This window comes from Odocoileus virginianus, chromosome 19, assembly GCF_023699985.2.
Source record: "Odocoileus virginianus isolate 20LAN1187 ecotype Illinois chromosome 19, Ovbor_1.2, whole genome shotgun sequence".
NCBI classification, from domain to species: Eukaryota; Metazoa; Chordata; class Mammalia; order Artiodactyla; family Cervidae; genus Odocoileus; species Odocoileus virginianus.
In genome coordinates this window covers 48,338,451-48,366,185 of record NC_069692.1, presented here as the reverse complement: position 1 = coordinate 48,366,185, position 27,735 = coordinate 48,338,451, and the positions used below count along the sequence as shown (strand labels likewise).

At 45.4% G+C, this 27,735-nt stretch overlaps 1 protein-coding gene across 5 annotated transcripts in view; it reads left to right on the top strand.

The window, feature by feature from the left end:
• Window positions 1–27,735, top strand: part of SMAP1 (small ArfGAP 1) — a 167,871-nt gene that overhangs the window by 125,710 nt on the left and 14,426 nt on the right. For all 5 annotated transcript variants that reach the window (XM_020897080.2, XM_020897079.2, XM_070450215.1 and 2 more), the window contains one exon: window positions 10,831–10,921. In XM_020897080.2, the coding sequence (XP_020752739.2) occupies window positions 10,831–10,921 (91 nt within the window). The remainder of the gene's footprint in view (window positions 1–10,830; window positions 10,922–27,735) is intronic.

The window sequence follows — 27,735 nt, the reverse complement described above, 5'->3', positions numbered from 1 at the left end:
GTGGGTGTTTCCCTTCCCCAGGTATCAAAGTGTGTTGATGCCGCTTTCTCTCCTCCCAGTTAGGGAGGATCTGTCCACATGGAGATTCATTTCCTGCTTTCCGGTGGACAGTGGAGGGTCAGAGTGTTTAGGATTTTTATTCTCTCCCACCTCACCCCCACTGCTGTTTCTCATGCAGCGTTGATTTAGAATAATCAGCATGTCATTGAGGCATACTTCGGGGTAGCCTGTCCTGGGCTCCAGCACTCCCTCGTGCTGGTTTCAACTCTCATGAGTCACGATTCCCTGTATTCTCCTAGCTCCAGTTTGGGTGAGAGTTGGGGAGACCCTGTGGTTTGCCCTGATGGATCTAAGAAGAGTTGCTGGTTTTTCAGTTCTATCAGCTTTTTACTTGTCAGAATTGAGTGGTGACTATCAGACCGTTCACATGCTAGACCACAAGCTATTCTGGTTATGTTTATATTAATTTTTACCTTAGAAGTCATGAGCTCATTTGGGCATTATTATTATTTTGTTTACAAAACAAAAGTTGAGGCTCAGGGCCAGGACCACCCACATAATTAGCAGGACCACTACAGAATAACAATTAGAAGTCTCTTGTTCAAAACCAAGAAAGAAGTACTATGAAAGATACTGAAATATAAAGTTCTTTTTGTTCTACAGTTGCACCACTTGTCTCTTAAAATTTATTTGCTATTTAGTGTTGTTAGAAAACATTTAAATTTACATAATTAACTTGAATTTTATCATTCATCTTAAAAAGTTTTTTATTTATATATTTTTGAATGTGTTCGGTCTCTGTTGCTGCGTGGGCTTTTCTCTGGTTGTGGCAGCAGGGTGCCTCTCTAGTTGCAGTGCACTAGCCTCTCATCGTGGTGGCTTTTTTTTCTTGCAGAGCACATGCTCTAGGAGCTTGGTTTCAGTAGTCGTGGCCCGTGGGCTTAGCTGCTCCGTGGCATGTGGGATCTTCCCAGACCAGGGGTCCAACCGTGTCTACTGCATTGGCAGGTGGATTCTTCACCGCTGAGCCACCAGGGAAGCCTTATCATTCATCTTTATATTGTGCAGTGAAAGTCTTAATTGCAAACACAGGAGCACCTGTCTGTGGAATCACCTAAATTACAGTTTGTATTTCTTAGTGTGTACATGCACATGTATTTTGCTCTTAGAAGAATAGTGGAAAACAGTGGGCATGGCTCCCTGAACCAGGTGTTGTGGGTCCTTGGACTCTTTATTTATTTATTTATTTTTTCTAAGGCCGCGGGCTGGGCTCGGGCTGGCAGGCGGGGGAAGACGAAGAGCTTGGGGCACGAGCTGCCGTCCGGACCGCGGGTCTGCTCGCTGTGCAGCAGCCCTCGCACCGCCACTTCCTCAGGTCCTTGGACTCTTTAATCAATAGAGATTGATAAGAAGCCAGATGAGAGATTCAGGCAAGGCTTTAATTGGGACTCCAGGGGTAAAGACAGGAAACAGGTTCCCTGACTCGGCCCTGAGCAGAGGTGAGCGAGTCCTGTAGATGGGGTGTGTGGGGGGGCGGGCCAGTGGGTCAGGCAGGAGGGAGGGGCTTAGGTGGTCTGCTCCCCCGGTGGTGCTCTGTGCCGGGATGGTGTGCAGGACCCTGCTTTTGCTCCTGGCTCCTCAGAGTATCAGTGGATTTGGGGCCTTCCTGTGTCTTGCTGTTCTTGCTTGCCCCACCTGTGCGCGTGGGCAGTTGCTTTTAGATCCTTGTAGTCCCATATCTGTTGCTGGAGTTGGCTGCTGTCCAGGGGTCGGCAGTGTGGCAGCGGGTCCCGAGTGGCAGCCTGCTGGGAACAGTGCACAGAAGCAGCTGCGCTGTTCCGGCCTCCCTTCTAGATAACGCGCATATTCTGTGAGGAGACTGAGAGGGGAGGGAACCATGAGAGGTCCTTGGCAGAGGTGGGAAAGGAGTCCTGGGTCTTTCTCCTATCTAGAAGCATGCCCTTGCCGCCATGTGCTTTGAGAGGAGAAATCACGGCCGGGGGTGTCAGGCCCGTGTGCCTCGTACTCATCCCACAAGGGGGCCCGGGGTGGCGTTCTGTGCTCAGGTGAGACAGGGCAGCGCGGAGCTCCCTGTGGGGATGCACGTGGTCTCTCTCGAGATCAGCCTGCGTTCTCTTGTCCCGTTGTGTTTGCAGGATCACATTCAAAAAGAAGATGGGGAATGTCCAGGTGTCTGAGTGTTAAGCCCTGTTTGGGCTCTCGGGGGGCTGTGCGTGTTATAGCTACTCAGAGATGTTAGTGACCCACACAGCTGGAAAGTGTCCAGGCTGGGTTTGAGATGTGGGTGTTGGCTAATGCTGTCCTTTCCGTCCCTCCTATCCTTCCAAACCCTGGTTTTGAGGGCTGACGTTCAGCAGGTTGCGGTGAGGGTAACCCAGTCCAGAAGCAGGGGGCTGGAGGCTTTGGCACCAAGCCCCGAGGTGTGCGCAGGTGTGATGGCTGAGAGCTGGCCCCTTGCAGTGGGGCCCCATTTAATTTGTCCTTTCTTTCCTACTTTTGCTGTAATAAGTAAGTGGTGAATTACACACAAAAAAACTACCTTCTTTTCCCTTCCCTGCAAACCTCCAAACTGCTGTGCATACGGGGATAAGAAATTGGTGTGGGTACTCCAGACTGGGTCCCTTAAAGAGTGGAAGCTGACGTTGGACTCCCAGACACTGAGTGGGGGTGTCCCAGGCAGCCGGGCCGCATGGCAGGCGGTCGCAGGACGGTGCTCAGACACATGCTGGCCCCTGCGCCGCGGCTCCCCTGAGCTCCTCCTCGTCACTGCGCTGGCTAGGTCTGTGTCCGTTTGCTTGACCAGAATGAATTCTTTTCAAGCTTAGGCATCACGTTTTACTCATTTTTGTGTCCCTAATACTTACGATTCTGGCGGGGATTTGTAAAAGGTAGCCCCACAGCCACCACCAGCTGCCAGTTTTGAAGCCCCTATTATGTACCAGCTCTATGAAAAAAACTATAGGTTATTTTAATCCTCACAAAAATGCCTGCACAGTATTCTAAGGGAACTTACTCACTTAGGTGCTCGGTGTTCGTGCGGAGCAGCGAGAACCTTGGCGGGCCTGGTGTGTGAAGCATATAGGCCACTCTCTGAGATGCTATCCAAACTGAGACCTAAGACAGGAGCCAGGAGTTTAGAGAGAGGCAGACATCCAGAGCTTTAGAAGGAAAATGTAAGTGGGTGATGAGTGCTTGTACCATTGAACTTGGCATGAATTCTGTGCAGAATGTAGATGGAGTTTTCTTTTTCATTTACTCCTTCTTTCACAGTGTTAGCCACATTAGATTCCCTAGAACAGTTTGTGTCAGCCTAAGCTTAGTGGTCGCAATTCTCAGATCTCCTTCTAGTCCAAATGTAGGCAGTGGGGCCTGGTGAACGGGTTCTGGGTGGACTGTGCGCTGGGTGGATGGCTGTGCCCAGAGAAGTCCAGAGAGAGAAGTGAAGTCGGTGTCGACGGAGCATGCTTAATCCCGCAGGCTCGATCTCGGACTTCATTCTCCACCGTTTTTTATTAACTGCGTGTATCACTGTCATATTGTTCACATTTTCAAATGACAAGGCAACAAAGATTAGTTAGTTAAGATATTGTGTGACAGAATCAATTCCTCCGGAAACCTTAAACGCAAAATACCAGCAGATTAGATAACAGTCAGTTCAGTTCAGTCACTCCATCGTGTCCGACTCTTTGTGACCCCATGAACTGCAGCACGCCAGAATTCCCTGTCCAGCACCAACTCCCAGAGTTTACCCAAACTCATGTCCATTGAGTCGGTGATGCCATCCAACCATCTCATCCTCTGTCATCCCCTTCTCCTCCCGCCTTCAATCTTTCCCAGCATCAGGGTCTTTTCCAGTGAGTTGGTTCATCGTTATTAGGTGGCCAAAGTATTGGAGTTTCGGCTTCAGCGTCAGTCTTCCGTGAATATTCAGGACTGATTTCCTTTAGGATGGGCTGCTTGGATCTCCTTGCAGTCCAAGGGACTCTGAAGAGTCTTCTCCAACACCACAGTTCAAAAGCATCAATTCTTCGGTTCTCAGCTTTCTTTGTAGTGCAACTCTCACATCCATACATGACCACTGGAAAAACCATAGCTTTGACTAGAGGGACCTTTGTTGACAAAGTCATGTCTCTGGTTTTTAATATGCTGTCTAGCTTAGTCATAGCTTTTCTTCCAAGGAGTAAGCATCTTTTAGTTTCATGGCTGCAGTCAACATCTGCAGTGATTTTGGAGCCCAAAAAAATAAAGTCTGACACTGTTTCCATTGTTTCCCCATCTATTTGCCATGAAGTGATGGGACCAGATGCCATGATCTTGGTTTTCTGAATATTGAGTTTTAAGCCAACCTTTCATTCTTCCTCTCTTGCCGTCATCAAGAGTATACTGCAGTCAGAATTGCTGACTAATGCCTGTGTACCTATGCCTCAACCACCAGAGCTTTGGCGATTTTATGTTTAGTTTGATTTCTTCAAACAGAACTTTTCCACATCATTGGACCAATTGAGATGCTGTTATACACATAGCAAATGTTGCTGTGTTACTGAAAACCATACACTGACCACAATATACCAGTCCTTACAAAAGTGAAACTGTCTGTAGTCTTGGATTTAAAGGAGTGGCAACATTTCAGGACTTTTTGGGTGGAAAAAAGTTGGCAGAGAGAAAGCCCACAACCAGCATGGTGGAGAGTTCTGACGAAACGTTGTCTGCTGGAGAAGGCAGTGGCAAGCCATGTCAGTATTCGTGCCGGGTGGCGGAGCAGAAGGACACGCGCTCTTCTTCTCCTGCGAGAACTCCAGTTACAGCTCACTGCTGAACGGCTGTTGGCAAGAGAATGTTGGATCCCACCAAAAAAATGATAGCCCACATCCAAGGGCAGAGGAGAAGCCTCGACAAGACGTTAGGAGGGGCGAAATCGCGGTTAGAATCAAACCCCACACCAGCCAGAGATGCTCGGGGGCTTAAACAAAACCTGTGCGTACCAGGAGAACCCTCGGAGACTGAGCCGGACCTGCCTTTGAGTGTCTGAGTGTCTCCCGTGGAGGTCCAGGTGGGTCAGCAGTGGCCCGCCACAGGGGCAGGGGCCTGGGTGCAGCAGACCTGGGCATGGCATGAGCCCTCTTGGAGGAGGTCGCCATTAACCCCACCACAGAGCCACTAGAACTTACACAGGACTGGGAAACAGACTCTTGGGGGCACAGACAGAACCTTGTGCACCAGGACCCAGGGGAAAGGAGCAGTGACCCCACAAGAGACCAACCCAGACTTGGGCAACAATGCAATCCTGAAATAAATGAGCTGGACCCAAGAGTGCCCTGAGTGTCATGGCATAAAAGATGACCTCAGGGGATTTTAGGTGGCAGTGAGCTGGGTGGGAAAAAATGGGCTGCCAGGGCTGCTGAGGGGTGTTCACTCTTCATTTCTCTGCTAAGTGGCAGTGTTGTGGAGAACAGGGATAAGTGGGTAGATGGGACAGGCTGTCTGAAGAGAACCTTTCTAATGTTTAGATTTTTGCATATAAAATATGTTGTACCATCATGTACACTGAATCCATAGTAGTACCGGGATTTTTACCAAGAGCAGCCCCATAGGTGAGATGTCCCAGCGATGCTTCCTGTGTTATGTAGTGACTTGAGTAAATGTTGTCTAAGGCTCTGTCTTGTTTTGAAATTTATATAAATTTTTGCTACTTATCCAGCCCAGGGATATACTGTTTGAGACTGTATTGTAGTGTCCCTAGGCCATGAGAGCCATTTACTCAAAGATGTCCATATGAGTGGGGACACACAGTCAAATGTAGATTACAGTTCTAAATTGAACTCTAAAAATGAAATTTAAGAAAGAATATAAAATTCAGAAGCAGAGTACACTAAGTAATGATAGCCTTAATGTGAAAAAAAATCTGTAAAGAAAGGTAAGAAAAAAGAAACTAACAAGATTCTAAATAATAAAACAGTAAGATTGGGGGAATAAGCAGGAGTCATGTGCAAGATTAATTCTCAGGTTGTATGTAATTGATTGTGAAAGCACACACATACAAACATGGTCATTATAACTATCAGAATATAGTAGGAATGTCAGAGAGTGACATATTAATTACTGATAGCATGCCACTGAGTGGCTTTAATGTGTGAACAGCATGGATGACATGGTCTGAATTCTGAGTCTGCTTTGGAGTGGCATACAATCCGACAGCTTTGAGTAGCTCATCATTCATAAATTTTTACTAAAAATTGAAGTAAAGCTTAAATCCCGCCGTTGGGATTTCGTAAGGCTCCGAGATGAGAGAGTGTTCTGGGAATGCCGTGTTGTCGAGCAGCTTGTTAGGGAGTATTCAGGTTTCGGGCTGTGGGGAGGTGGCAGGTTCAGGTCTGTCGTCCCGGGCGTTGGTCTGTCTGTGTCCTGGCCGCACACCCCATGCCCGAGGTGGCGGTGGTCGCCTTTTCCTTTTTCAGGGCCGCTCGTGTTCCTGGTGTACCACCCCAGGAGGAGTAGCTTTGATTTTGCTAGGAACTAGATAAATTTTCAAGGTGAGTTGAGTCTCGCCTTTGGTCACCTCTGTACCCCCGACCTGCACCTGCGGGTTAGGTGGGCAGCTCCTCTGTCTCTCCCACACTTGGTTTTCTTCCTCGGGTGCCTTTCAGTCCCTACTTGTTACATACTTTCCTGTCTTCCCTGCAGACCGCAAGGTAAATACTGCTGCCTTTGTATCACTTTAATATGAGACAGGTAAACAGTGTGTTTTGTCTCATCTACCTGTATGAGTCTGTGAATGTGAAAGGAAATTGATTATAGACAAACTAGTTAAGGCAGAATCGGAGATAATGGTTTTTAAAGAAAAATTCTAATAATTACGTCTAGACCTTGAAAAGTTGTATAGCTTCCCTATTCTTATGTATTAACACTATTATTTATGTTAATTGGTCAGCTAAGAAGAGTGAATCACCTTCTAGAGGCTGAGCTCTTATTTCTGTTATTTAATAGGGTAGAAACGGTGGTAAATGTAGGAGTTGGAAACTGCATGGTTTTGATTCAGTTACCTTCTGTGGTGTAGTTTTATGAGTTACAAAAGATTGGCCTGGTGAAGACTTTCCCAATACAGATTCCTCTGCTAATACAGATTTTAAACATTTGAATGAGACATTTGCTCAATATGAATCTAAGGAAATTACATTTTATAAAATTGCTTTGTCTAAGTAAACCTGTGTTCTTGTTTATTAGGAAAGTTTGTTTAATAAATTATAGATTGCCTAATTTTATTCTTCGACAGCCAGCTTCATTCTTCATTTATTAAAAGGCAAATTCCATACGTGATATGCAGGAGAATTTGAAGTGGAATGCTTCTGTACATACTGCTTGACATGTTTAAGCTGAGTGTGGAATATCAACAGGGAGACAATTCATGAGGAAAAATGTGCTTGTCAAGCTCTTGACTTACTATTTTCACACTGTATTCTTTGCCAGCTCAAAATTCTAACGAGACAATAGCATTTTCCTTCTTAGGTCTTCTAAACTTTGGCTTTAAGAAACTGTACTTTATATGGTAGCTGTATTTCACATACCTCAGTTTTACATCCCTGGTGGTTTAGCAGGTAAAGAATCTGCCTCCAGGGCGGGAAACAAAGGAAACACGGGTTCAGTCCCTGGGGAAGATCCGCTGGAGGAGGGAATGGCAACCCACTCCAGCATTCTTGCCTGAAAAGTCATGGACAGAGGAGCCTGGCGGGCTTCAGTCCATGGGGATGCAGAGACAGACACGGCTTGGGACTAAGCAATAACAGCAAACACATGATACTTGTAGATATAATACCTAGAGCATCACAGCCAGGGCCGTGACCAGGGAAGGCCTGCCCCGGGAGGATTTGATGTCTGTGTGCTTGTGGCCATTCAGTCCCCAGTTCCCTTCCAGACCGAAGCGTTTGTAGTAACACAGGTTGTCCAGTTAAAAAACAAAAACAGAGAAGGAAGGTATAGCAGTTTAAGTATTCAGTTGAAAAGAATTGCTTATTTTGTTACTGTAGAGTGTGCTTTCTTTGAAATTATTTTGCTAATAAGCAGGGTATGTCTTAACCTGTGCTGGAGGTTGAAAAAGAGAATGTAAAATGGGTTATGTTAAGTTTCTGAGAATTATATACAGTTACAGGCCAATAATTATGTGTTTGAGAAGGTTAATAAAGAATTGGTATCTGTTATGGTATGCTAGTTAATTAAAAAAAATATTCTGAGAGACAGTAGTGACCAAAAACAAGTAAGGGGAGATATATGTTCTTAGAAATTTATATATTTGTGTAGCTAACAAGCAATGAACTCATGTAACAACTAAGCTGTGAGTTCTTTAGGTAGTTTTAGAAATGATCTTGTATGAGTGGTTTGAGAAATGAATGAGTGATTGAATGAATGCTTAATTTTTTTGGCCTAAGAGAGGTAGGTGGTGTATTCAGTGGAATATTATTCAGCCATAAAAAGGAAGGAAGTGTCAGCATTTGTAACGATATGGATGGCCTGTGAGGGCATTATGCCCAGTAAGGTAAGTCAGAGAGGGAAGGATATGTGTAGCCTCCGTCATGTGTGGAAGCTCCTGGACTGGAGGACAGGTTGGAGGTTGCCAGAGGCAAGGGTGGGGTGAGCAGATGAAGAGTGCTGGGAGAGGGGCTTACAGAGAATCAGTTTGCAGTTAGAAATATGACTCCAAGTTTTAAAACAATTCCATTGAACCGCCATCATATGCCACAGAGAAATTGTTTGTAAAAGAAGAGTCAGTAGATGTGGCAGACTTCATCATCTGTCTTATTTTAAGAAATTGCCACAACCGCTCCAGCTTTCAACAGCCACCACCCTGATCAGTCAGCCATCAGCAGCGTGGAGGTGAGACCCTCCGCCCGCAGTGACGCTTCGTCAGCACAGTTTGTCAACTAAGTTTATGAATCCTGTGTTACCATTCACTGATCTTCACGGCATCCTCACCAGAAGTGAATTCCATCCAGAGAAACAGCTGTCTGCTCATCCGTAAGAAGCAGCTCCTCACCTGCGAGGGTTTACCCTGAGATTGTAGCATTGTGGTTACATCTTCAGGCTCCACTTGTAGTTTTAGTTCTTGTGCAGTTGCTCTCGCGTCTGCAGTTACTTCCTCTATGAAGTCTTGAACCCTTCAAAGACATCCATGGGGGTTGGAACCAGCTTCTTCCGGACTCCTGTTAATGTTGATGTTTGGGCCTCTTCTTATGAATCACGAATGTTCTTGATGGCATCTAGAATGGCAAATCCTTTTCAGGTGACTTTCAGATTCAACAGAGGAAGAAACACCATCTATGAGATACTGTCATGCAGCCTATTTATTCCACTTACAGGGCTCAGGCAGCATAGATTGAGCGTAATTTAAGGGCTCCAGGATTTTTGAATGGTAAACGGGCATTCAGCTTTTAAGCCAACAGCTATATTAGCCCCTAACAGGAGAGTCACCCTGACTTTTGAAGCTTTCCAGCCAGGCAGTGACTTCCCATCTCTAGCTATGAAAGTCCTAGATGGCGTCTTCTTCGAATTGAAGACCGTGTCATCTGCCTTAAAATCTGTTGTTCCATGTAGCCGCCTTCATGCACTGTCTCTGCGAGCTCTGGGTGCCTTGCTGTAGCCGCCACGTCAGCACTTGCTGCTTCACCGCACTCCTGCATTGTGGAGGCGACCTCTGTCCTCAGCATCTCACCGGCCAGCCTCTGCCCGCTTCAGCTTCGGAAGCTTCTTTACCCCTCTCAGCTTTCTAAGGTTGAAGGGAGCTTAAAGGAACGGTGTAGCTGGTTTGATCTTCTGTCCAGGCCACTAAAGCTTTCTCTGTGTCATCACTAAGACTATATCTGTTTTCTTACCATGTGTGTTCACTGGAGAAACACTTTTTGGTTTACATTCACAACTTGGCTGTTTGGTACAGAAGCCCTACTCTTGACCGGTCTTGGCTTTTACCGTTCCTTCCTCACTGAGCTTAATCATTTGTTGCTTTTAACTTAAAGTGAGGGACGTGCGACTGTTCCTCTCCTTGAGCACCTGGACACCCCTGTAGGGTTACTAACTGGCCTGGTTTCAGTCTCGCTGTGTTTCAGGGAACAAGGAGGCCAGAGACGAGGGAGGGGATGGGGAGCCATCGATTTGTGGAGCAGTCAGGACACAAATTTATTGATTGTTTGCTACCTTATGTGGGTGTGGTTCACGGCGCCCCAAAACATTTCCAGGGTAGCATCAACAGATGCTGTGGTGATCACAGAGCTCCATAACAAATATAATAGTGATGAAATGTTTGTAACAGAGACACAAAGTGAGCATTTGCAGGAAAAGTGCTGCACGCAGATTGCCGCAGACCTTCGTTTTGTGAGCAGCGGCATGTCTGCGGGGCTCGGTAGAGCGATTGCTGCCCCGCGCGTCAGCTGGGTCCGGTAGGGCCGGGGGCGCCCGCCTGTGTTGGCAGCCTGGGGAAGGGGGATGTGCCCTGCCCTCAGGCTCCAGGGCCCGCCCGGCGCCCTAGGGAGCAGGAGCTTCTGTGAAGTTTGGGACGTTCACGGAAAGGGCTTAGATGCTTGAGAACGAGTACATTAAGATTACAGTTCTGTTTTTACTATCTTGGGGTCCTAATATGTCCAGTTTATCATTTCAAGTTGAATGATTATGTTTACCAGTTTGTGATAATAGACGCTCTAGGTTTATCATACTATGCCTTATATGCTACATTATATTAACGCTATCAAAAGTATGCCTGATTGAGGCTTAACAGTCTTGTTCCATTTATTTAAAAGAAAATAATAAATCTGATTATTTACTTTAAAGCTGCAGAAGAAAGAAGATCAGCAATTGGAACCTAAAAAAAGTACCAGCCCTAAGAAAGCTGCAGAGCCCACCGTTGACCTTTTGGGACTCGGTGAGTAAGAACGCACGTCACTGTTAGAGCCGTGGACAGCTGAAACCCTGACTCGCATTGACTAGAACGGCTTTATCGGCAGTGTGCCAAGGGACCTGCTAACTGAACTTGAACACGGTGTGGTTAGTTTGCTGTGTTCCCACGGAAAGGGAACTCTTCATAAGGGAGCTGGCGTCTGTCAGCAGTGCCTTCACGGAAATGTGGGTGCTGAGCTCTTGGGGAGAGAGGAGCTGCCAGAGCGGTCTCCAAGGCTGGGTGGGCCTTGCTGTCTCAGCACTGAAACGAGGAGTAGATTGCCTCTGCTCCCACCCCTCTTCTCTTTATTTAGCTTTTTGCGGGGTTGGAGGGGATCCCTTAGCAAAATAATTCTGGTGTAGCCTTATTGTAAGGTGCTGTTTTAAAGAAAGCTTTTATTTTGGATAACTGAAGCAACACGTCTTATGCTTCAATCCAGTATCTAGGTTCACGTTATGTGTGTGATGACAGTAAGAAGTGCTTGGTTTAATGTCATTTTTGTTCTCGGGGCTGACAGATGGATCTTGTCTGCCTGGCAGGTAAACAGGGTGCTTGTATTGTCCTTATCTGCAAATGTCAGCTCTTCTTAAGTGCCTCTCCTCTTTGTTCTAAAGTAGCTTGATAAAATAGTTATTTTTATCTGAGCCTTCTGCAGTAATTAATTTAGAAAAAAATCTTTTTAGCTTAGAGAAAGATTAACGGCTAAAGGAAAACAGTAAAAGATAGTTGAAGGATGGAGTTGAACTTCATAAAACTTCTCTAAAAATTGATTTTTGTTCTTATTCAGAAGACTGTTTTCTGTTTTAAGAATTAAAATTGAATGTTTTAGTCATTTCTTTGAAGTTAGTATATCATGCAAACAAACTCCCTATCGATGAAAATCTTCTGTGGTGGTAAAATTAAGAGGTATGTATTAGAAACATAAAAAAATAACTATGATTTTATGAGCCCTGAAAATAGGGCTCAGTCCAGGCACTCTAAATAGAATCATGTTGAATACAAGTTCTCTTCATTTACGTATTTTACTTCCTTTCCTCTAAATGAGAGAAAGGGGGAACGAGACATTATCACCAAAGTGAGAACAGATCCTGCTGAGACTGCATGCGTCGTTGTCTTCACGCAGCGTCTCCCCTCCGGTCTGCTGCCTCGTTACCGGTTCATAACCTGGAATGCTGGCTCAAGCCCAGCCTGACTCTCAGCCTCACAGACGCAGCGGCCCACAGCTTTGGCACACAGTGTCTGCCGGTGTCCAGGCACCTGGACGCTAAGGGGAGAGCTGTGAAGGAGGGCAGGTGAGAAGGCCTGGCCCCTGGGAGCCTTCATTCCCTCTGGGGCGGCAGTGATAAAATAGTGATGCCAACTGCGGTGTGGGTTATGTTGCTAAGTGCTGTTGCTGAAAGAAAGAGGAGTGGTGGTGATTTAAATAGGGCTGGGGGTGCTGGGGGCTCCCTGAGATACCGCTGGAGTGAGGACCTCAGGAAGCTGGGGCTCCCTGGCCGTGGGTGTGGTGGCCCTGCAGCAGCCCTGCCCCCGCATGGGTGAGACCGGAGGGTGGGAGGCCTGGGATACGGGGCCACAGGGAGGCAGGTCCACTGCGACAGGACTTTGGCGTCTGCTTGGAGTGTCCTGGAAATGCATTGCAGGGATTCGAGCAAAGAAGCACCTCCTCTGACCTGAGTTTTTCAGGACTTCTTATAGCTGCTGTGTTAAGAGTCGGGTGTAGTGAGGCAAGGCTGCTGTAGGGGCAGGGGGACCAGTAACAGAGCTGGGGGGCAGTGGCGGAGTGGGGCGGTGGCATGGGAGTTATAAGAAGTAGCCGGCTCTGGACCTGTTTTAAAGAAGGAGACAGTAGGGTTTGCTGACCAGTGAACAGTGTAGGATGTTTCCTTTTGGGAGTGACTTTGTAGAACAGGCAGCCTACTCCCTTGGAACAAGCAGAGTTACTCTTGTGAGGTCTCCAGTGGCTGGGCACGGTGGTGGGAGGTGATCTGGGAGACAGATGGCAGACTGGCCCCCGGTGCCCAGCTGTTGCCACGGTGATGCTGCGTGGTCCCTCTCCTGGCATTTGACCTCTGGCCTCAGAAATACTGAGCTGTCTTTGTGGAGCGTCACTTGCTGCACTTCCTGCCTTCCAGCTGGTCACAGCCGCAGAACGTGTCTCCTCACTGAGTCCCTGTCTTCCTCCGCCCGGTCTCAGAGTCCCTGGGTCATGGGCCTTTCAGACTGCGGCTCCCCTCTCCTGGCATCAGGCTCTGTGAGGTCAGCCGTGGCTGGGTCTCATCGGGGCTCTTTGAGCCTGTTTCAGTGGTGGGAGAGCTTCAGGAAACTGTGTCCTGAGGGGAGAGCCAAGCTTTGCTTATGGTAGGAGGGTGTGGGACTGCTTGAAGGAGAGGGTAAGGACATATCAGGGGGATTTGCTGCTGACTGATGATTCTAGCTCTGTGCTGGAAGAGTTCTGCAGGTGGCCGGGCAGGTGATGGGGTCAGAAAGAGGGATTAGGGGCCTTGCCGATGAAGTGGTAGCAGCAGGAAGCCTGGTGCCTCACGCAGAGCACATACAGCTCTGCTCCTGCTAGTTACCAGTCACCTAAGTTCTTTTGGAAGAGGCTGTGGCTTTGAGAGAACAGTGCTCCTGAATGAGGACGGAGCAGCAGCCTCTCGTGGGTGAGCGTGGCGCTCTGGTTCCCCGCAGGTGGAGGTGTGCTGGCGCAGGGGCAGCAGGGGTGTGCGGTCCGCTTTATGGCCTCGCAGAAAAGTCGGCGGGCCATGTGGGTGAGGGCAGAGATGGCCTTCACGTTGCACGTTTGCAGAAAAGGCGGAGAAAAGCCCCGCAGGGTTAGTGCAGCTACACAGCCACTGAGGGCCGGGAATCCCTGGGTTCTGTGTGTATTCGGGGTCACGTCATCTCACACAGGATGATAGTCAAGATAAGTTTTTAGAAATATGAACTTCCCATTTAAATGGTCCTTTAGCGAACCTTTTTGTTTCAGGCCAGTGGCTCGAGATAAACCTGTTTTCCTCAGCTCCCCTTTCCTGATCTACTTCCATCCCAACGTCATAAAATACTCTCCCTGTGCTTTCTAGCAAGAGTCAGCAATGTTTTTCTGAAAGGGACTAGCTGTTTTTGGCTTTGTAGACCTTACAGTCTCTGGGGCAGCTACTCCACTCGCCCCCATGGTGGGCATGTCGCTGTTGGCAAGAGCGTGGATGGTGAGGGGGCCAGGCTCTGCTGGACGCTAAAGATAGTCAGGAGGGGCCTTTGTGCTGCTGGCTGTGCCTGCAAGAACGACTGCATGATCAGGAGCTGATGTGCACTGGGAGCTTGTGGGAGTACTGTTTACTCTGTGCCTTACTGTCTAGTGTTAGAAGTGGGGTCGGTACTTGGTTATTACTGCCCTCTGCTCCTGGAAATGCCAGGTCTTAGGCCCCTCTTGGCGAGGGCCAGCCCGACCAGCCCAGCCGCTTGACTAGACCGTGTCCTTGCCATCTGAGCGCAGAGCTGACACCAGCTCCTGCTGCCGGGGTGCCGCTTGCCCATCCTCTGTGTGTGGGACTCCTCCAGGACTGGGAGCCGCGCTATGCGTGTCTTCTGGCCTCTGTTGGCGGCGACTTGGCTTTCATATGACAAAAGCCGACAGATTGCTTAGCAACTGGGTAGGATGGCCTCGAACTTCTTTTTCTAGAAGGTCCCGTCTGAGAGCAGTCTTCAGGGTGAGCACCTGCTCCAGCCGTAAGGCGTGGCAGGCCTGTGGCTGCGGGGTGAAGCGTGGCCTGCCGGCTTTAGCTCTGTCTTCCCGCAGACGTGCCCTCGGCCGGCCCCGATCCCAGGCAGGAGGCTTCACCGCAGGCCATCGTGCGCGGGGGGTGCGTGGGACCGTCGGGAACAGGGGGCCCTGGATTTGGAGGTGGTGCCTGGACTGTGCACGGGCTCTGGGGCCTTCACCCGGCGAGGGAACATAGGAACCGCTCCCTGGTCATCGTCCAGAGCGTGACTGAGTGGGCAGCATGACACACAGCACAGTGATGTGTGCGGGGCAGGACGAGTGTGTCTGTGGGGCCTTGGGCAGGCTGCCCGGGCTCGCGGCAAGCGGAGCTCGGAACTGGAGGGGCAGACGCAGCGGGAGGGGTCACACCAGCTGTGAGGCCTCTCGGTCAGGTGAGAAGATTAGCCTAAAGGCCACCTAGTTGGCAGTGTTTGCATGCTAAGTCAGTTCAGTCGTGTCTGACTCTTTGTGACCCGTGGACTGCAGCCCGCCAGGCTCCTCTGTCCATGGGATTCTCCAGGCAAGAACTCTGGAGTGGGTTGCCATGCCCTCCTCCAGAAGATCTTCCCAATCCAGGGAGCGGACCTGCATCTGTTAGGTCTCCTGCATTGGCAGATGGGTTCTTACCAACAGTGCCACCTGGGAAACCCTACTTAGCAGGAAGAAAAATTAACTGAAAAATAAACGGCTTCACTTAACTCTCAGTCATCTTTTTTTCAACTTTTGAGAACAATTTGAAGCCCGAAAATTAATATGCTTCAAATGAGCATTTATGACTTGAGTTTACAAAGTAACACACATGGGAGTTTATTTCATTTCATGAAGCCATAACATTTTTATTAAGGAAAAAGCTTTAAATGGTTTCTTGCGTGGAAAATAAAAAGGGTTCTTTGAGTAATATGAAGATTTATAAAGCTTTAAGGAGTTTGCCACTAAGGAGAGTGTCTCACTATACCTCGTGAAAGGAGCCGCCTTTAATCCGTTTCTGCTTCAGACTCGATCCTCCCTAGGGTGATGCCTCAGTAGGTACCAGTGAAGAATTAGGGTTGGCAGTTTTCGGTGTCCAAGGGTGTGCTCAAGGCTAAGTGTTCACACTCAGTCAGGAACAGTAAGGAAAAACATAGCATCACTCACTTATCATGTTCTTAGCTGCTGGTGCTAGATTAGTAATATAACAAATCTCATACAACTCTTTTTGACTTTTTTTTATTATTTGTGCAAATTGATTGTGACCAGCTAATGCCACTGACACAGGTAAAGGATGAATTCAGTTAATATTTATTGAGCACAGGCGAGTTCATGGAACTCTGGTAAATTCCAGAGAACGCGGCTCTGTGTGTCTAGTCGTACAAGTCGGGGGTGCATACGCGTGCAATCTAGAAACGAGAAGACAGCACCGTTGCTCAGGGAATAGTGGGACTGGGAGAGCGCTGGCTGTGAAAGTGCAGTGTGAAACCTGGCATAATGCTAAAGTCCACAATTGGCACGTTGTTTTCCTCAATTCAGGCCTCTTGCTAGTCAGAGGCAGATGAGTTTTTCATGCTGTGCACAGTGAGGCCAGGCAAAACCTCTTGTGTTCTGGGGTCGTGTTTAGAGTGAGTGGCAGCTGGGAAAGACCAGCGACCCCCAGACTACCGGGTCCTCGGGCCTCCCCTTTATAAAGTGTCCTGTGATTTAAAGCCCATCTGCAACCTGCTCAGCGGTCCCGTCAGGAGGTACTCGGAGCAGAGCTGTGGGAGAGGGGAGTGGGGTCGTTGAGGAGGCTGCCTGAGACGTGAGCAGGCGTGTGCGTGTGCGCGCACGCATGCGCAGTACTGTGACTGCGGCAGTGCTCTGGGCCATGGGCAGAGTGTTCTGAGGACGCAGTTCTGATTTAGAGGGAGAAGTGTGACCTCACTCCCGTGGTGGCCTGAGAGAGAAAGCCAGGGAGGGCATTTCAGCCGGTGCAGACGCTGCGTGGAAGCCCGCGGTGTATGGGGCTGCAGCGGGGAGACGAGGAGGAGCGGCAGGGGTCTCCCTCGCAGGGCTGCAGGGTCTTCAGGAATACGTGGACTCACAGCAGGTCCCCAGGGAGGAAGGATCAGCCAGGGCCAAACATGGCGTGGTTGAGTAGGATGGAGACCAAGAGGGCTTTGTAGCCATACTGCCGGGACTTTCACACTCCAAGTCATTGTTTCCTTCTTCTCCCAACAGAAGTAGGATCACCTGCCTGCCTAGCGTTGTGTTGTAGGAAGGGGGACCCCTTCCAGGGCCTGAAACTGGACTCTTGTCTAACAACTTGGAAATGAATTGTCCGAGGAGACACATGTGCTAACAAGCAAGAGATTTTATTGGGAAAGGGAACCCAGGAGAGCTGCTCTGCCACATGGCTCTCAGTCTCGGGTTTTCCGGTGATGGGATTAGTTTTCAGATTGTCTTTAGCCAATCATTCTGACTCTGAGTCCTTCCTGGTGGTGCACGCCCTGGTCAGCCAAGATGGACGCCAGAGAGAAGGATTCTGGGAGGTGGTCTGTCATGTGGTGTCTCCTTTTGACCTTTCCCGAACTCTTCCAGTTGGCGGAGGCTTATTAGTTCCGTGTTCCTTACCAGGACCTCCTGTCATAAAACAGCTCATGGAAATGGTTACTGTGGTGTCTGGCCAGGGTTGGGGGTTTCAGTCAGTGTGCTTCGCCTAACAGTTTTACCCACTGTGACCAAGAAACATTCTTGTACTGTGTGTTTGGAAAGCATTTCATCCATCCTTTGTTGAGCATCTGCTTTAAGGAGGCAGCCCCGGTCTCTGAGAGGGCAGAGGGTGAATGGGGGCGCTCAGCTCTGGGCACAGGGCCGGGGGAGCGTGTTCAGGGTGTTCAGATGCTGCCACAGACTGCACGCAGCGTTAGGAAGGTGCCTGGCCTGGGGAGGAGGCGGGGATCGGTCTGGCCCGCCAGCTGGGGTGGAGTGGCTGCGAGGGGTGTGTGTGTGTGTGTGCGTGCGTGCGGGGGTGCGGGAGAGATGGGCCTGGATCTCGTGGGCTCAGCGGGAACCTGGGACTGTGCCCTACTGGGCAGCGAGGCCAGCCTCACCCTTGGTACCCTCTTCTTGGGAGGCGGGACAGCTGCCCCGAGAGCTGGTTTAACCTGGGACAAGCGAGGGGCACTGCTTCTGTGTGGGGGAGCCAGCAGAAGCTGCTCAGAAGGCTGAGAGCAGTGGAGGTTTCCAGCTATACCAGCAGAGGTGTGTTGAAACCCCAGTCTAACTGTGTTAAACTCACTGGAGGTGACGTGAGGATTTAACTCAGACACTTCATATAAAGCGTGATCAGAGTACCTGGCAATAGAATTTAAAAATGTTAGTGTTAAAAATATTGTTAAAATCCAAAGTGTTATATTCTTATTTCCTTTTAGTTTATATACAGTATCATTCAAAGGCACTTGGAATAGACCAAGAAGAAGGCACTAAAGATTGTTTTAAGTGCTTTGTTTACCATTACTCACTTGGATTTTTGGTGTCAGGTGAGTTCTTATATACTCAAGGCTAATAGACAGCTGCCTTGAGGGTTTCTTGTTAGTAGAAATGGCCTTCACAAGGCTGTCATATTTGCGTGCTAGGCAGACCTGTTCATGTGAGCTGCAGCACTGATTTTTAACAACTTGCTTTCTTTAGCTCAGACATTTAACCTTTCTTTTCAGTTTCTAGAATGTTTGCAGCATAAACTGTCGTCTACCAACATTAGTCTGAAATCTTAAGGTAAAGGAGAAAGAACAGTTACCCGCGGGCGGCTGATTGTAAACTTGATGCTGTGCCATTAAGACTGGAGTTTCTTCTCTGTTACTGCATTGTCCTGATTTCTGTTTGCTCATGGCCTCTTCAAGGGGTCCTTGGTCCTTCATTATCGTTCTTTATGAGGTTGTCCCAGCTAAGCTTCTTCCCTCTGCCTCAGGCTTTCCTTGTCCTCGGAGCTCCCATTACGTTCATTGTCCACCAGCTACTGTTTCTGCGTGTTGATGGAGCAGCACTGCTCCTCCCCAGCAAGGAGCCAGCAGGGACCATTCCTGACACGCTGTGTGCACAGACGGCTTCTACACACACACACACACACACACACACACATGTAACTGATGTGGATTTAATTATTTTTCTTAAATTATTCCAATTTACAGTATTTAAACCATTTAATTTGAGTAAGACTCGTTCTTTCTAAATTTTAAAATATTTATCTGAAAAGCTTTTTTAACACCTTGATGTTCTGTGGCTTTTGTGGTCTCTGAGCTTTCCTTTAACCCGCAAAGCCTGTGCTGCTGGTGGGCGCTTGGTGAAGAGGCCGCGCTGGGCCTCAGTGCCTGCGGCGGGGCTGCCTGTGTCCGCCGGCCGCCCGGCGCCCGCTGTGGCCACGCCGCCTGCCCTCGCACTGCGCACCGGGGAGATGCCGGGCTTGGCGGAGGACGGAGCAGGGAGAGGCGGCGTGCTGAGGCCCTGCTGTGCAGCGGTTCCTGAGCTGTTACCTCAGTGATTCTCTTAACAGTACAGGTAATTACAAGCTCAAAGCTGGTTTCTAATGTTCAGAGTTTAGATGGTTTCTTTGTAGTTATAATACAGTTGTAACTGCATGACTTCTGTGAAATGCAGCTTAAAGAAAAGAGCCTCACTAGTCCTGGGGTCGGAAGACTTGGTTCTAGTCCAGATTTTGCTGTTTCACTAGAGAATTGACCCCAAGTCTTTAATCTCTGGACCCTGCATTTCTGAAACTGGAGGTAATGAAGGCAAGCCCTTCCCATCCTTTATACAGACAGAAGTGATAGCATGTGAATATTCTTTTAAAAAGGTTAGGGAATAGGTCATATTTATAATGATAGTAATATAGTCTTCAGTTGTCCTTTTTAAATACTGAAAATAAAAAATAGAAGTGGTTTTTAAAGGTTGAGCGTCATTTTAATCTTCAACATTTTCTCCAGTCTTCAAATTATTAACATGAAACGATAAACTGCAATTTTATCATTACCCTATTGCCATGTAACAAGCCTTTGTTACAAAATCTCCATCTGCTGTGCCTGAAAAACCAACAGAAAATGCATACATTATATTATCTAAGTGATCTATTAACAGATGAAATTTTAACCAACTTCCTATCAGGAAACTATTAACAGAGGTACTTTAATCACATAGCTTAAAATATGGAGGAAAAAAACAGGTGAAAAAAAAATCTTATCCTGTAGTAAAAAATAAAAGTTTTGAGGTGATTTGAGAATTCTTTGTAGAGAATATGTTTAGCAAGCCAAATGTGGTAAGTCAAATTAACCATCATTGAAGTTCAGTGGGGAAATACGCTGGGATTTTGTTTACTGATTTTGCAAGGTTGAGATGTTTTCATTTAAGTTAAAAGGACTTGTTTTTCAACAGTTCTGTGAATGCTTGGCTTTTTAGTAACAAGGAGAATCGATGGGGGTTTTAGTCCATCATGTTAGAGGGTCCTATGGAGAGGAGACTTCAGGAGAGAGAGGAGAGGACAGGTTTGTTGCATGTTCTCTGCGAGGCGGGACACAGGCCTGGGAGAGTTCTTTACCTTAGGTTTGTGGAGCCCAGTCACTTGACACAGGTATCAGTCTTGCCATAGAAACCACCGTCCCTAAGCAGAGGCTTCCACCGCCTCACTCTAAAGGATCCCGAAGTCCCTTGGGCTCGCATAAGTTGACTTTCATGGCCCCTTCACTAGCTGCAGGAGCTGATTACAAACAAAGCCCCACTTTGTTTTTTGTGTTGAATGCCTTTCTGAGATTTCCAAAGGCCAGTTTATATATAAAAGGCTTCCCTGGTGGTTCAGTAGTAAAGAATCTGCCTGCAGTGCAGGAGAAATGGGTTCGATTCCTGGGTCGGGAAGATCCCCTGGAGGAGGAAATGGCAACCCCCTCTGTATTCTTGCCTGGGAAGTCCCATGGACAGAGGAGCCTGGCGGGCTACAGTCCCTGGGGTCACAAAGAGTCGGACACGACTGAGGACTGAGCACACACGTACTTAATGGAAGGAGAGAATGCAGCTGTCCTCCAGTGCAGTGGTGGAAGCAGCAGGCATGCTGATGACCAGAGGAAGCGAGCCCTGTCCGAGCTGGGGTCAGGACTGCGCCTGGTACCGCTTTGTGTCTGTAATGATTCTGGTCTGCAAGCTGCCTCCATGCTGGTGTTGGAGGATTGAAGCTGCAGGTTACTGTAGGTCCATGCAGTGTCATCAAATGCAGTCTGTCTGTCCCACCCATGCATACATAACTTTATTTAGGAAAACTCTTGTTGTATATACATTATTTTAAGCATATTTTTACTCATGCTTATAAGCATAGAAAATGAATGATAGGAATTTTTTTATTGGGTGAAATACACATTAAAATTTACCATTTTAATCAGTTTTTAAGTTTTCATGGCTTTAAATTCTTCCACATTTTTGTGCAACCATCACTATCGTGTGTGGAAGGGAGCTTTTTTTTTTTGGAAGGGAACTTTTGTTTTTGTGTGGTTTGCATCTTTGACAGGACTGTGTCACTCTTATAGTAAAAACTGAATTTAAGATTATAATCTGAGACTTTGTTGTAGCTTTGTGATACTGGACAAGTTTAACTTTTTTTGCCATCTGTAAATGAGGGTAGTTTTAGTACCTCTTTCACAGCATTATAATAAAGATTGAACAAGTGTACATGTTTGTATTTGTATTCTTTCAGGCTTGGCACAAAGCGAACATTGCGCTGAGTGCTGGCTCTTACTTTTATTAGTCACGTATGTGGCCCTCAGGCTGTGAAAGGTGAAAACCAAGTGAAGTGCCACGTGTCATTTTGCAGAGTAGATAATATATCACTAAGTACTGATCAGGGTTTAGCCTTCAAAGTATGAGTAAGTTAGTATCCTTAAGTGGCATATAATGTACTGCTGCAAACAGAATTAAAATTTCTGAAAGATGTACAGTTTATAAAAGAATGAAAATAGATTATTTGCCTGTAGTAGATGAACGTCTTTGTTCTAACATATCACATCCTGAGCTTACTGGTGCTGTGTAAGTTAACTGACATGTTCTGTGGCAAAAAATCAGTTGACAACATTTCTCTGGATTCACCAAAAATAATAATAATAGTAATGATAATGTTAATAGTATTTTCTTACACTTAAGATTTTGAAATATAAATTTTTCCTGATTGTTAGTGTTTGCTGTTACTTGAAACAACAACAAATTTTAACTGAAAAACTGGGAGTAGTTATTTAGGCTCAACTTGTTGGTTTTTTCTTTTCTTTTTTTTACTTTTCTTCCTCTTGGTCATGGTTTGTTTTGGAGGACATCTGCTCCTGTGTGTGAGTTTTAAGTTGCGTGTGAGGTGGTCCTGTTTCCTGCTGATGCGGTGCTTCCTTGTTGGTGTGACAGAGTGAGCGTGCCTGATAAGGTTGCCTCCCTGTCCTCATCTCTGCAGCCTAGGAGCGCGAGCACCACTGACTCGTGGCAGTGTTGTCCTTTGTGTTTCGTTACTGAGTTGTGGATGCCGCAGAGAACGTGTTCTTTCGTTTGTGTTTTTAATCTAGGAAACCCTGTCTTTCTAAAACGTGTTTTCTGGTTCATTTACTACACTATCTGTTGTGTACTATCTGATGTGCTGCACATCAGGTAATGGACTGGAAAACATACAGTAGCTCTTTAAAGAGGTCTAATTTCAAACTGAATGTTGCTGTTTTGAATGAGCTAGAAATGGGAAATATTACTTTCATGTGTAAATCATGTTTGAATTTTATGTCATGGTTGTGTGTTAGCTTAAAATTCTGTATATTATAAATTAGTAGTAGTCTGTGCATTGTTTTATTGCCTGACCTTTAAAAATTGTCCATAGTGCTTCATAGAGATCTAACATGTGTAACACATAAACATGTATGCACTGAATATTTCTTTCTTATTGCTCTGATAATGTGATATCACTGAAAATGATTGAGAAATAATTGCAGTTGGTCTCTTCCAAACTAACCTTTCGTGGTTTTCACACACAGTTTTACAAATTAAGTAGTAAAGATTATTGTGACTGTTTATTCCTTGAAATTAATGATGAGTTGTTTCCCTGAAGCTTAAACAGGGAAATAAAAGATACTGATTTCCATAGTTAAACTTCAAGGAAGAGAAGAAATCTATGAGTTCCTGTGGGTTGTGAAAGAAATATCCAGTATGTGGTAGTTGAGTTCAGTTTAGTTGCTCAGTGTCCGACTCTTTGCGACCCCATGAATCTCAGCATGCAGGCCTCCCTGTCCTTCACCTTCTCCCGGAGCTTACTCAAACTCGTGTCCATTGAGTTGGTGATGCCATCCAACCATTGCATCCTCTGTCGTCCCCTTCTCCTCCTGCCCTCAATCTTTCCCAGCATCAGGGTCTTTTCTAATGAGTCAGTTCATCGTATCAGGTGGCCAAAGTATTGTAGTTTCAGCTTCAGTGTCAGTCCTTCCAATGAATATCAGAACTTATTTCCTTTAGGATTGACTGGTTGGATCTCCTTGCAGTCCAAGGGACTCTCCAGAGGCTTCTCCAACAGCACAGTTCAAAAGCATCAATTCTTTGGCACTCAGCTTTCTTTAGAGTCCAACTCACATTTCTACATGAATACTGGGAAAACCGTAGCTTTGACTAGACCTACCTTTGTTGGCAAACTCATGTCTCTGCTTTTTAATATGGTGTCTAGGTTGGTCATAGCCTTTCTTCCAAGGAGCAAGCGTCTTTTAATTTTGTGGCTGCAGTCACCATCTGCAGTGATTTTAGAGCCCAAGAAAATAAAGTCTATCACTGTTTGCATTATTTCCCCATCTATTTGCCATGAAGTGATGGGACTGGATGCCATGATCTTAGTTTTTAAAATGTTGAGTTTTTTTTTTTTTCATTCATTTTTATTAGTTGGAGGCTAATTACTTCACAACATTGCAGTGGGTTTTGTCATACACTGACATGAATCAGCCATGGAGTTACATGTATTTTCCTTCCCGATCCCCCCTCCCACCTCCCTCTCCACCCGATTCCTCTGGGTCTTCCCAGTGCACCAGGCCCAAGCACTTGTCTCATGCATCCCACCTGGGCTGGTGATCTGCTTCACTATAGATAATATACATGCTGTTCTTTCAAAACATCCCACCCTCGCCTTCTCCCACAGAGTCCAAAAGTCTGTTTCTGTACATCTGTGTCTCTTTTTCTGTTTTGCATATAGGGTTATCATTACCATCTTTCTAAATTCCATATATATGTGTTAGTATGCTGTAATGTTCTTTATCTTTCTGGCTTACTTCACTCTGTATAATGGGCTCCAGTTTCATCCATCTCATTAGAACTGATTCAAATGAATTCTTTTTAACGGCTGAGTAATATTCCTTGGTGTATATGTACCACAGCTTCCTTATCCATTTGTCTGCTGATGGGCATCTAGGTTGCTTCCATGTCCTGGCTATTATAAACAGTGCTGTGATGAACATTGGGGTGCACATGTCTCTTTCAGATCTGGTTTCCTCAGTGTGTATGCCCAGAAGTGGTATTGCTGGATCATATGGCAGTTCTATTTCCAGTTTTTTAAGAAATCTCCACACTGTTTTCCATAGTGGCTGTACTAGTTTGCATTCCCACCAACAGTGTAAGAGGGTTCCCTTTTCTCCACACCCTCTCCAGCATTTATTGCTTGTAGGCTTTTGGATAGCAGCCATCCTGACTGGCGTGTAATGGTACCTCATTGTGGTTTTGATTTGCATTTCTCTGATAATGAGTGATGTTGAGCATCTTTTCATGTGTTTGTTAGCCATCTGTATGTCTTCTTTGGAGAAATGTCTGTTTAGTTCTTTGGCCCATTTTTTGATTGGGTCATTTATTTTTCTGGAGTTGAGCTGGAGGAGTTGCTTGTATATTTTTGAGATTAATCCTTTGTCTGTTGCTTCATTTGCTATTATTTTCTCCCAATCTGAGGGCTGTCTTTTCACCTTACTTATAGTTTCCTTTGCTGTGCAAAAGCTTTTAAGTTTCATTAGGTCCCATTTGTTTATTTTTGCTTTTATTTCCAATATTCTGGGAGGTGGGTCATAGAGGATCCTGCTGTGATTTATGTCAGAGAGTGTTTTGCCTATGTTCTCCTCTAGGAGTTTTATAGTATCTGGTCTTACGTTTAGATCTTTAATCCATTTTGAGTTTATTTTTGTGTATGGTGTTAGAAAGTGTTCTAGTTTCATTCTTTTACAAGTGGTTGACCAGTTTTCCCAGCACCACTTGTTAAAGAGGTTGTCTTTTTTCCATTGTATATTCTTGCCTCCTTTGTCGAAGATAAGATGTCCATAGGTTCGTGGATTTATCTCTGGGCTTTCTATTCTGTTCCATTGATCTATATTTCTGTCTTTGTGCCAGTACCATACTGTCTTGATGACTGTGGCTTTGTAGTAGAGCCTGAAGTCAGGCAGGTTGATTCCTCCAGTTCCATTCTTCTTTCTCAAGATTACTTTGGCTATTCGAGGTTTTTTGTATTTCCATACACATTGTGAAATTATTTGTTCTAGTTCTGTGAAAAATAACGTTGGTAGCTTGATAGGGATTGCATTGAATCTATAGATTGCTTTGGGTAGAATAGCCATTTTGACAATATTGATTCTTCCAATCCATGAACACGGTATGTTTCTCCATCTGTTTGTGTCCTCTTTGATTTCTTTCATCAGTGTTTTATAGTTTTCTATGTATAAGTCTTTTGTTTCTTTAGGTAGATATACTCCTAAGTATTTTATTCTTTTTATTGCAATGGTGAATGGTATTGTTTCCTTAATTTCTCTTTCTGTTTTCTCATTGTTAGTGTATAGGAATGCAAGGGATTTCTGTGTGTTAATTTTATATCCTGCCACTTTACTATATTCATTGATTAGCTCTAGTAATTTTCTGGTAGAGTCTTTAGGGTTTTCTATGTAGAGGATCATGTCATCTGCAAACAAAGAGAGTTTCACTTCTTCTTTTCCTATCTGGATTCCTTTTGCTTCTTTTTCTGCTCTGATTGCTGTGGCCAAAACTACCAACACTATGTTGAATAGTAGTGGTGAGAGTGGGCACCCTTGTTTTGTTCCTGATTTCAGGGGAAATGCTTTCAATTTTTCACCATTGAGGGTGATGCTTGCTGTGGGTTTGTCATATATAGCTTTTATTATGTTGAGGTATGTTCCTTCTATTCCTGCTTTCTGGAGAGTTTTAATCATAAATGGACGTTGAATTTTGTCAAAGGCTTTTTCTGCATTTATTGAGATAATCATATGGTTTTTATCTTTCAGTTTGTTAATGTGGTGTATTACATTGATTGATTTGCGGATATTAAAGAATTCTTGCATTCCTGGGATAAAGCCCACTTGGTCATGGTGTATGATTTTTTTAAATATGTTGTTGGATTCTGTTTGCTAGAATTTTGTTAAGGATTTTGGCATCTATGTTCATCAGTGATATTGGCCTGTGGTTTTCTTTTTTGTGGCATCTTTGTCTGGTTTTGGAATTAGGGTGATGGTGGCCTCATAGAATGAGTTTGGAAGTTTACTTTCTTCTGCAATTTTCTGGAAGAGTTTGAGTAAGATAGGTGTTAGCTCTTCTCTAAATTTCTGGTAGAATTCAGCTGTGAAGCCATCTGGTCCTGGGCTTTTGTTTGCTGGAAGATTTCTGATTACAGTTTCAATTTCCTTGCTTGTGATGGGTTTGTTAAGATCTTCTATTTCTTCCTGGTTCAGTTTTGGAAAGTTATACTTTTCTAAGACTTTGTCCATTTCATCCAAGTTGTCCATTTTATTGGCATAGAGCTGCTGGTAGTAGTCTCTTATGATCCTTTGTATTTCAGTGTTGTCTGCTGTGATCTCTCCATTTTCATTTCTAATTTTGTTAATTTGGTTCTTCTCCCTTTGTTTCTTAATGAGTCTTGCTAATGGTTTGTCAATTTTGTTTATTTTTTCAAAAAATCAGCTTTTTAGTTTTGTTGATTTTTGTTATGGTCTCTTTAGTTTCTTTTGCATTTATTTCTGCCCTAATTTTTAAGATTTCTTTCCTTCTACTAACCCTGGGGTTCTTCATTTCTTCCTTGTCTAATTGCTTTAGATGTAGAGTTAGGTTATTTATTTGGCTTTTTTCTTGTTTCTTGAGGTAGGCCTGTAATGCTATGAGTCTTCCCCTTAGCACTGCTTTTACAGTGTCCCATAGGTTTTGGGTTGTTGTGTTTTCATTTTCATTCATTTCTATGCATATTTTGATTTCTTTTTTTATTTCTTCTGTGATTTGTTGGTTATTCAGAAGCGTGTTATTTAGCCTCCATATGTTTGAATTTTTAACAATTTTTTTCCTGTAATTGAGATCTAATCTTACTGCATTGTGGTCAGAAAAGATGACTGGAATGATTTCAATTTTTTTCAATTTTCCAAGACCAGATTTATGGCCCAGGATGTGATCTATTCTGGAGAAGGTTCTGTGTGCACTTGAGAAAAAGGTGAAGTTGATTGTTTTGGGGTGAAATATCCTATAGATATCAATTAGGTCTAGCTGGTCCATTGTGTCATTTAAGGTTTGTGTTTCCTTGTTAATTTTCTGTTTAGTTGATCTATCCATAGTTGTGAGTGGGGTATTAAAGTCTCCCACTATTATTGTATTACTATTAATTTCCTCTTTCATACTCATTAGCATTTGCCGTACATATTGCGGTGCTCCTATGTTGGGTGCATATATATTTATAATTGTTACATCTTCTTGGATTGATCCTTTGATCATTATGTAGTATCCTTCTTTGTCTCTTTTCACATCCTTTATTTGAAAGTCTATTTTATGTGATATGAGTATTGTGTCTCCTGCTTTCTTTTGGTCTCCATTTGCGTGAAATATTTTTTTCCAGCCCTTCACTTTTAGTCTGTATGTGTCTCTTGTTTTGAGGTGGGTTTCTTGTAAACAGCGTATATAGGGATCTTGTTTTTGTATCCATTCAGCCAGTCTTTGTCTTTTGGTTGGGGCATTCAACCCATTTACATTTAAAGTAATTATTGATAGGTGTGGTCCTGTTGCCATTTACTTTGTTGTTTTG